The sequence below is a fragment of the Portunus trituberculatus genome, chromosome 35 (genome assembly GCF_017591435.1).
Source record: "Portunus trituberculatus isolate SZX2019 chromosome 35, ASM1759143v1, whole genome shotgun sequence".
NCBI classification, from domain to species: Eukaryota; Metazoa; Arthropoda; class Malacostraca; order Decapoda; family Portunidae; genus Portunus; species Portunus trituberculatus.
The window spans coordinates 264213-275103 of record NC_059289.1 but is presented as its reverse complement, the minus strand read 5'-3'; the positions used below and the strand labels follow the sequence as shown (position 1 = coordinate 275103).

Below are 10891 nucleotides of genomic sequence, written 5' to 3'. Positions count from 1 at the left end.
GTGGTGGTGGTGAGGGCGCATGCGATGGACTGATTAGAGCAAGAGGGGCATATACATTGACATCATCATTATATTCTCTCTCTCTCTCTCTCTCTCTCTCTCTCTCTCTCTCTCTCTCTCTCTAGATAATGAAAACTCAAACTTAAGTAAAACAATGAATAATTAATAGGTGAATGAATAAATAAATTAAGAAAGGAAGGAAGGAAGGAAGGAAAGAAAGAAGAAACAGAAAAACGAATGAATGGAGAAAATTATAAAAGGCAAAGGAAAAGAAAGAAATAAAGTAAGGAATAAATAAAAACAAGACAAGAATGAGGGAATGAAGGAAAGAGGGGATAAAGAGAGGAAGGAAGGAAAGAAGGAAGGAGAAGAAAGGAAGGAAGGAAAAATAGAATGAAGATCTTGAAATAACTTACATCAGAGGGGAGAAAATGAATGGGTGGAGAAAGGAAGTAAAGAAGGAAAGGTGAAGGAAGGAAGGAAGATGAGTGGGAAGGAAAGGGTGAAAGGAAGAAGAGAATGAAGGAACAGAAATAATAACAAGAATAATCCTCGTCCTTCATTGGTACAGCCATCCTGATAACCTTCCTCTCTCTCTCTCTCTCTCTCTCTCTCTCTCTCTCTCTCTCTCTCTCTCTTTCACAAATTTATTACATTCATATCAATATCATTATTTTCTTTCTTTTTCTTCTTGCTCTTTCTCTTCTTTTTCCTTTCTCCTCTTTTATTTTTCCTCCTCCTCCTACTCCTCCTCTTCCTCTTTCTCATTTCTTCCAAAAGGGTCCGCGTAGTACTTCCGCACTTACCTCCTCCCTATTGGCTCCTCCCCCTCCTCCTCCTCCTCCTCCTCCTCCTCCTCCTCCTCCTCCTCCTCCTCCTCCTCCTCCTCTAAATTGTCCATTCTTTTATTTCATCGCGGACAAAACGAAGAAAGCCACAAGAGAGAGAGAGAGAGAGAGAGAGAGAGAGAGAGAGAGAGAGAGAGAGAGAGAGAGAGAGAGAGAGAGTCTACGCATACTAATACCCCAATTTAAGACAAGTAACAAAAGTATCGACGTCTTTAACTCACTATTAATTAAGTCTTTACCAATTAACCAAGTAAATATTAACATAGGTAGAAGGAGAGGCAGAAGAAGACTGACAGCTAATTTTACGCTTCTAAACAATTTATCCTTTAATCACCAACTCTTATATTTTTCGACATTTTCATACTAAAGCCCTTCACCTCTTCAGTACTGGGACACATTTTTATCGTTGGGTTTGGGTATGTCTAGACGATTTTATTGACATTAGGAAGGTTCTATGGAGGTGAGAAGAATAATGGCCAGTCTTCACTATTTCAATCCCCACATAAGTTTCTGAAGCTGTATGAAATCACCAAATAGTAACCGGAATGAATATGCAAACGTGTCATGGTACTGAAGAGGTTAAATCAAACAGAAGAGAAATTTACTCTCATATTATACATTTCTTTGAGTCCATGTAAATTATTCCCTTCTAAGAGTGTTGTGAATATGAATGAGTTCAAAGCAACTGAAAGGAGTCACACGCTAAGATCTATTGTATTCTTGTGACTTTCCTTATGTTTGATTTTTTTTTATTAATTTTTCTTTCCTTATGTTTTTTTTTTTATTCTTAACCCTTTCAGTACCATGACGTATTTTCATATTCTTTCTCCTTCCTATATTTTTTTTTTTTTACAGCTTCAGAAACTTATGTGGGGGATTAAAATAGTGAAGACTGTGGCCATTAATCTTCTGACCTCCATAGACCCTTCCTAATGTCAATAAAATTATCTAATCGTACACAAATCTCAAGGTAAAAATGTGTTCCAGTATTGAAGGGGTTAACCTACCACTATTACTACTAAAATTTCTTACTCATTTAATTCCTCTCAACCTTTCAGACACTTAGTTTTGTATTGGTGTATTCTTAGTTACGTAGCCTCATATTTTCTTATTTTTTTCTATACATCTAAGAAAATTCTGTACACCTCTCGAACTGTTGCCAAAAGACTGTTTAAAATAGTTTACTAAAGATGTTGTTAAGGAGATTGATGAAAATGAATGCTCACAAATATAAACGTTCACTGATGAGGAAAGCGAAAATTAGGTAGAAAATCGTAGGTGATGATAATAAAGAATGAAAAAAAAGAAGCATCAAATTGGAAAAAATATTGTACTGTACTTGACGAAAAATATGAAGAAGAAGAATTAGAGCAAGAACAAGAGCGAGAAGAACAAGGACAATAAGAACAAAAAAGATGTAAAAGAAGGACAATAACGAAAACAACAATAACAAGAACAAGAAATGGATATAGAAGACGAACCTAATTAGCAAAAAGAGGTCGTGAGAAATCCACACCATGACCACACACACACACACACACACACACACACACACACACACACACACACACACACACACACACACACAAACATACGCAAGACAAGGCTGTGATTAACGCTACTAATTATCTCCTCACGCAGATCACGCCTCGCGGAAGTTAACACCACAAAACACCACCGATAACACACACACACACACACACACACACACACACACACACACACACACGCGGGCGCACAAAGCTATCAGCACTAACAGTACACTCCCATTTCGTTGATAAGTTCCTCCTTTTTTTCTGTTCTTTTCCGAGGTTGTTGCAGTACATGAGCGGACCGCTGCTGCCGCTACCACCACCACCACCACCATTACTATCAGTCTCTATAGTTCCACTGCAAATTTTCCTGTTCTGTATTTTTCTCCCATTTGCTCATCTAGTCTTACAAAATTTATCTTCCTATAGTTTTCTAGCTATTGTCTTTTCTTTTGCTGTTTTTTTTCTCATTCTTTATTACTTATACTTTTTCTCTAACTTCTTTTAATTTAACATCCCTACTTTCTTCCCTGTCTTTTTTCAACATCCTTGCTTACCTTCCATTCTTCCCTTCTTTTTTTTTTCCTTTTTCTACTAATTTACTCATCTACTATTACTTTTTATCGTATAAGTGAGCAAAAACACATACTCCCACACCTTCTTTCTTTCCTTCTTTATTTATTCATCAATTTATCTACTGATTTTTCATCATAATCCCTCAAATACACGCAGTCCCACACACCCAATACCAAGAAACACCTGTCGCTAATTTAAACTTCCCACACTACAGAACTTTACCCAAACTGCACTCTCGGATAGACGTCACGGAATATTACAAGTTTTCAAGCCACGATCAGTATACGATAACTATCTCTTGCGTACGATTGCCTTGCCTCTCTGGACGCGAAATTCCTAGCTAATGATTATCACGTGATTAAATAATGGTTGGTAATGATTGTAAGTTGATACGTACTACGAGACTGTAAAGGTACTAGTGGATGGCAAACACAGTTCTTGCCTTTATCGAAGAGGTGCTGAGAGGCGCTTGTCTCGAAGAAAATCTGTAGGTCAGAAAGAGCAAAGAAGGAATCTTATTAGCAGAAAACAAAAGTAGATTAATAACAACAATAACAATACGTAATCGACAAATAACACAACTTAATATACAGACAAAAAAAAGAGTAAAAATGAGTAAAATAATCAACAAAAAAACAACAACACGAGTCAGTAAGCTATTAGTAAAGAGAGAGTCACGGGGGAGAGGAGGAGCAAAACGATACATCTACAGTCTGTCTACTCTAAAATGGCTCCTGGGTCTCGGTTTGAACTGTATCCCAGAGAATGCGTGGTTATCAAATACTGAGGAAAACCGTGAGCTCTCCTTGTAATAAGAGCGCTGATCAACAAGACAAATATTATTCACATCAAATCAATTGCGTTATGAATAAGCTACAATATGTTTGAAATCGAGGCGCCATTTTAGCGTAAACAGACTATAGTGGACACAGGAAGAATATAAACAATGGATGGAAGAGGAGAGGGAAGAAGAGAAAGAGAAAGAGAAAACGAGCTCTCTCCTCTCTCTTCTTCTTCTTCCTCCTGTGAATGAACCACTGCGGAGTCACTTTACTCCCATGAGAACACAACTGGGAAGGCAAGAAATGATAGCAGACACCTTCTCCCCTCACTCCACCCTTCTCCCCCTCTCCCCCCCCACGTGGCACTCCCCTCTCCTTCTATCCACTTAATCCACACCCAACATCCGCACCATCACCACCAGCAAGCATGATTCCCACCCATCTCCTGCACACACACACACACACACACACACACACAAACACTGGAGTCGATTTTCTAACGCATCTCTCTCTCTCTCTCTCTTGTTCTTTCTTTCTTATTATTTTTCATGTCCTTAAGGAAAGCAGACTAAGAAAATAAATGAAAACTTATGTGAACTAATGCTAATTCCTATTTAGGTCACAAAATGTGAAATTAAGTTTAATAAATAAGAAATAATAATGGAAGTGGAGAGAGAAAGAAGGGAAAGGATAAAAAGTGAATGAAAGGAAAGGGAAACAGTATAAGTTATAAGTATTGCTGTAGTTTTCTTTGGAGAAGTTAAGAACATAATAAAGTAAGTCAGAGAAGCTGCAGGAAGCCGTCGAGTCCAGAAATTGGGAGAGAGAGAGAGAGAGAGAGAGAGAGAGAGAGAGAGAGAGAGAGAGAGAGAGAGAGAGAGAGAGAGAGAGAGAGAGAGAGAGAGAGAGAGAGAGAGAAACACAAGCATTAAAGTAGAAAGAAAATGAAAGGTTAAGGAGAAGAATGTCGAGAGTAAGGTGAAGAGGACACTGAGAAGAATAAAACGTAACAATTACACAAATAATTAGTAAATAAATAAATAAATAAAAGTGAAAGAAGATGAAAACGAAAATATGAAGGAGAAATTGAGAACTTAACGAAATAATGAGGAACAAATGTAATAAACTGTTTTCTCTCTTTTCTTCTTTACGTCATACTTCTCTCTCTCTCTCTCTCTCTCTCTCTCTCTCTCTCCACAGACAAAGTTACACATCTGTTGCTGCTTTATTTTTTTCATAATTGTGTTTATGGTAGTACTTCCTGCAGGCATTCTCTCTCTCTCTCTCTCTCTCTCTCTCTCTCTGCTTCACAATTATTCCTTATCTTCTATTTCATTCTTACTTATATACTATTTATGTGTGTGTGTGTGTGTGTGTGTGTGTGTGTGTGTGTGTGTGTGTGTGTGTGTGTGTGTGTGAAGAAGCATCCTCGCCAAGGTTTTATTACCCACTATAATGCAGTTTGCTCTATTACATGTTTAGAGAGAGATAAGAGACGATAAGCAGTGACGTGGCCAGCAGCAGAGTGAGGACTGAGGTGGGGACGCGGCGTGGTATTGCCATCAGGGGAAGGAGTTTATACAATTAATTAATAAGAGAGAGAATAGCGGCTTAATTACTATTGCTTTTATTATTGATGCTGCTGCTGTTGTTACTGTAATTGTTGAAGTAGTAGTAGGAGTGGTGGTAATAGTAGTAGTGGTAGTGGTGATGGTAGTGGTAGTAGTAGTAGTAGTAGTAGTAGTAGTAGTAGTAGTAGTAGTAGTAGTAGTAGTTGTTGTTGTTGTTGTTGTTGTTGTTGTTGTTGTTGTTGATACAGACGAACTAGCAAGAAGAAGAAAAAAAAAAAAAAAAAAAAAAAAAAAAGTAACATCATTATCATTACCATCATCAAAAGCATCATTAACACCAAGGCATCGGCGAGATATTACTGCAAATACATCAAATAAAAAGGAAAAGGAAGACTAACACGTCATATATTATCGAAAAACCAGCAGACACACGTGAGAGAGAGAGAGAGAGAGAGAGAGAGAGAGAGAGAGAGAGAGAGAGAGAGAGAGAGAGATCCAGTATACACACACACACACACACACACACAAGGACAGACAAGAGGAGACCGGCCGTACGCGACACATAATTGCAGGGTTGGAGTGGAGATCGAGTCTTTAGCATTCCTGTGATGGCCTAGATAGCGCCGCCCGCAGTAGCAGCATTGGCAGATGTGGGCCTCAGCCGAGTGCCAGAGTCAAGGGCGTGAGTTGCAGTGTCCTTGCCGAGGGAGTGAAGGAGGGAAGGGCAATGTACAGAGATGGAGCTTTATAGGATAAAAAGTGACCGAATGAGGAATTAGATGTATCGGATTATGGAAAACAGAAGAGATGAAGGGGATGAAGGAAAGGGAGATAACAATTAGATTAGTGAAATCGGTAAAAATAAAGAGAGATGTGTGTGTTTTAAAATGACTGGGAGAGAACCAAAGGGATTCAAGTTTAAAGGAAAGGAGGGAAAAGGAGTAAGAAAAAGAGGATGGACGGAGGACAAGTGACTGCGAAGGCAAGGAAGCTTTTGAAAGAAGAGAAAACGAGTGAAACATTGGAAGAAAGAATAGAGGAATTAGAGAATGGACGGAAAACACATAACTGGGGGAGAGAAGAATAAAGAGAAGTGTGTTAGTGGAGTAGGGGAGGAGAGCCTGACAGACAAGACAGTGCGTGGGTAGGAGTGGCGAAAATAGACACTTTCTCAAAAAAATACACAAGTGCCCCATCAATTCAAAGAGACAGCGATCTCCCAAGGCAACGAAAGACACAGGATCCTGGAGGCCTGCTGATGTCACCCACTCCACACCCTGAAGGACACCCTTTACTCACCCAGCCTTGACCACAGGGCGTGTCCAAGTTAAATTGAATGAGTTTTAAGCACCAAGCCAAGATTCTACTCGAGGTTGCAGTTACAGCGTGTCTGAACCTTTTAACCTTTGACTCAACCCACTTCTTCAAGTTAATAGGATGACCTAGTTCAAGATTTCAGTAGAACACGATTGACGGTGGTAAATAATAATGTTCCATGTCAAACTTTTCTGTGTCTGCATTTCTATCCTTACTTGAGTTGTTTGAAACCACGGTAAAATTAGAAATATACTACTGGCAATAAAAAGGATAATAGTGTATTCCAAACATCTCTTTGCTGGTTCTTCTATATCTGCTTGACAAAACATGCTAGTCAGTATGATAAATAATAATGTTGTATGTGAAACCTTTCCGCGTCTGCATTTCTATCCTTACTTGTTTAAAATCACAGTAAAATTAAAAATATACCACTGGCAATAAAAACGATAATAGTGTATTCCAAACCTCTCTTTGCTAGTTCTATATCTGCTTGACAAAACCTGCTAGTCTAGTGTACGATTACAGTTAAGATTTAGGACTCCGCCAGTAGCAAAATATGTTATCAAGGAGAAAGCTTTTAGTGGTCGCGGTCTAATTATTTCTAATCTGTATAATCGTCTGAAGTTACTCAAAATGAAGCTACAAATGTTATGTTCTGATTAGCAAGCGAAGGGCTACCCAATAAACCAACAATTAGGGATGTGGCACTAAAAAGAATAATAATAATAAAAAATACAAATAAACGTGGAAGTACATTATTAATTCCTATTTGGCAATTTTATACAACTTCAGATACATATGTTGGGATTTGAATAGTAGAGACTCTGACCATCATTCTTTTGACCTCCATAGACCCATCCTAATACAAATAAAATCGTCTAATCGTACCCAAAAATCAAGGTAAAGATGCGTCTCAGTACTGAAGGGGTTAAAGCCATTCCAGTACAAATAACATGTAACTCACGCGCATTGCTTGGGTAATTAATTATGCACTCATTATCATTTCTAGACAAGGGATAAAAAAATATACAGAAAAAAAAAATCTAATCGTAACTAATTATGCATGTAAGCAGGCAAAATAATATCTGAAAAAAATATATACATAAGCAACCACAAAAAAAGGAAGTGGAATACAAAAAAATAGGCTGAAAACACAGACAAATACCCACGATGAAGACCTCCAGACCTCCATAAATAAGGGAGGAGCAGCAGGCAGCCTTGACAGACACCAGGAGGGTAGACAAGAAAGGGAATCCGTGAATGTGAGGAGGAGAGGCAGCTGATGCGAGAAACAGAGCCTCTCCTGACGCCACGAGGGGAAAAAACAGCCCCAGCTCCTCCCTGTCATTCACACCTAAGTACACAAAGCACACTCAGACGGAGGGGAGGGAGGGAGCGACGCACATACGCAAGTTGGGTGGCAGGCAGAGGCGTCACACACACACACACACACACACACACACACACACACTCTCTTACTATTAGATATTACTACTACTATTACTACCACTACTACTATTACTATACTTGAACAGAAAGTAATTGATATCAGACGTTAGATTAAGATGATAAGATAAGACAAACAGCTCTCCTGGTATTGTAACTTTCTCTCCCTAGTCAGTCCTGGAGCTGCTATAGGCACACGTGATATACTCCCTTTCTCCCTCTCCCTCCTGTCTCCTGTTTGCTTTTGCTTTTGTGCCTTGTAAAAGAACCATTTACATATACATAGTTAGGAATGTTGGAATAGCTCTGTAGGAATACATACTTTACTACCATGGCGCTGGTAAGTAAGTAGTGTCTCATGTAAAGCAGTCAGTCAAGTGTGCTAATTGACAGAACATTGGTGATGACTTACTTCATGAACTAATGCTTCATTTCCTGCTTGGTGTAAAATATTGAATTATTTACATCTATTTTTCATAATCAATTCTTTCACTGTTATCTGAACCATTTTCCTCTTAATTATCAACCACCAAGACATCTTTTATTGTTCCACAGCCACCTCTAAACACTGCATTGGCTAGAAATTGCAAAATCTATTATCTTCATCCCCCCCTTTTTTTTTTAAATGTTTATAAAGATTGATTGCTTTTAGGGTTCTGAGTTATTGCATATTGCAGAGAAAGAGTTACATGTTTGCCTTTGTCTCCTAAAGTAAAGTGCATATAAAGTCAAATCCTTTGCAATGAATAGGAAAAACACTAATTCAAGCAGCAAGTCATCACCAATGTTCTGACAATTAGTGTTCATGTGTTGTGCTTTGTCTGGGCCACCCGGAATGTGAGTGTTGATCTGGTAGACATGTAATGTCTCTGCTTGTCTTGCACTTTCACATGAATGAGAACAAGTTTGGAGATAAAACTACCATTATTCAAGATCAACAACATGAAAGTATGTGTTACAAAATCTAATAATTTTAGGTCAGTCACAAGTTCTCAGCAACATAATTAATTGAAATATCTTGCATTTGATCTGTTTGTGACAGTATTCTTAATCCGTGGCCTTGCTAATGAACTATATCTTTCAAATAAGTAATGGTCTGCTAGACTCACACAATATTGAGTCTCTTTTCTCTCTCACTTCCTTCATTCATCCATCATCCATCCATGCATCCAGAGAAGCAGCAGCGTGCGGGTGTGGGTGTGGCGGCTGTGGGCAGTGGGCGCCTTGCAAGAGACAGTGGAGACATTGTTCAAAGTGTGGTTGGTGGGCAAGTTCCGGTCACCATACATGTGTAGAGTCTCAGTGACAGATGGAAAGTGGTGTATGGTTCCCTCCCTCACCCAGGCCGCAGTAAGTATCCTTCACTCTTTCTCTCCCATATCTAACACACTCTTCTCTCCCTCTCACATCATATTTCTAACATATCCTTGCCTCAATCAATCCATCATCTAAGTATCATTCTTTGTATCCCTCTAAGGCTCGCCGTGTTCCTGCCTGGATGTGTCAGTATGATGCATGGTGTGGTGAACACGTTTTCCTTGAGACAGCACCACCCCTCATCACACGCCTCACTGTGCTTCTTGTTGCCTTGTTCATATCTTTGCTGGTGGTGTGGGCTCCACGCCTCCTCATCTACAGACCTTCACATCCACTACTTGTATGGATACGAGTGAGTATCATTCCTCCAGATTTGTTGCTGGGTTGGTTCATGTGCAGGTTCACTGATATTAAACATTATCATGGATGCAGCTAATAGTAAAATTCAAAAATGAACAAGACTTTACATTTCTATATATTTCCCTTCGGCAGCGCCAAACTCCACGCCGTGTGCTGTTGCTGGTGGCAGTCAGTGCTGTCCTCCAGCTCACTCTTGACCATTGCCTCCTTGCTCTCCTACTGCCACCTCGCTTCCTTCTAAGCCATCCTGCCTCCCTGCTCTCCTTCACCATTGCTCAGTTCCTTATAACTGTAGCTCTGGTGAAGCAGATCAGGCGGTCCTCACAACTTAACATTAATCCACACATCCACGTCCACCACATGACTACAATACAAGAGGAAAGAGAACCTTTGGAGACTGCAACATCCCGCCCAAGAGCCTCATACCACTTGGCAAACCCAAGTTGATGACACTCACTTTCACACCATAACATGTAAGGCCTTCCTTAAACAAGACTTCAATGAGCAGAAGAGGTGATGAATCCCAGATGACTGAATTACTATATGTAATGTGCAGCAGCAGTATGAACCATTTTGCCATTTACTCAACAACTGTGGCTTCACTTCTATTTCAATCACAAGTGCCACATAATGACCAGATGATGTGTAATGGAACACCTCCAGGAATATGAAACAGATACTTCAACACTCACTAACTATACAATAAAGCCTCTGGAGTTATCTGCCTGTTTCTGTATTTCCATCTACATAGGTCTTCAATGCATTTAAGAGGGAGATTTCACAGCACTTATCCTTTTATTTTAGCTAAATCTTTAGACCTTGTTTGGGGACTGCATCTCAGTGGGCCTTTTTGTTTAATGATTTTTTGTTGCTCTTGGTTGGTCTTCTCCTCTTACATAAAAAGAAAAATTGTAACTATTTCTTTCATCAGTTCACATTTCCATACTCACCTGAAACGAATTTGACATTATGTTTGGGAATTTTACTTACATTTCTCACGATACAAGACCATTACTACTCTACTGACCCAAAACAAAGACACACTACAAATATCAGCACCTACTCACGACTAACCTGGTAAAGGATGACAAACTCAAGTCACTGAGAAAAACTAGCAGCAGCAGATTAGACTAGTAGGGTCT

At 39.3% G+C, this 10891-nt stretch overlaps 1 protein-coding gene across 4 annotated transcripts; it reads left to right on the top strand.

Moving 5' to 3' along the window:
- Positions 1 to 8235: 8235 nt before the first annotated feature.
- Positions 8236 to 10469, top strand: LOC123513168. Of its 4 annotated transcripts, none has more exons than XM_045270104.1 (4): positions 8236 to 8412; positions 9246 to 9422; positions 9550 to 9741; positions 9882 to 10469. In XM_045270104.1, the coding sequence occupies exons 1-4, from the start codon at positions 8404 to 8406 to the stop codon at positions 10194 to 10196; spliced, it is 693 nt and encodes a 230-aa protein (XP_045126039.1). In that variant the 5' UTR covers positions 8236 to 8403; the 3' UTR covers positions 10197 to 10469. The 4 variants fall into 4 exon arrangements, with proteins under 4 accessions (XP_045126039.1, XP_045126038.1, XP_045126042.1 ...); XM_045270103.1 differs by having other exon boundaries at positions 8236 to 9020; XM_045270107.1 differs by having other exon boundaries at positions 8237 to 8416.
- The last annotated feature ends 422 nt before the right edge of the window (positions 10470 to 10891 follow it).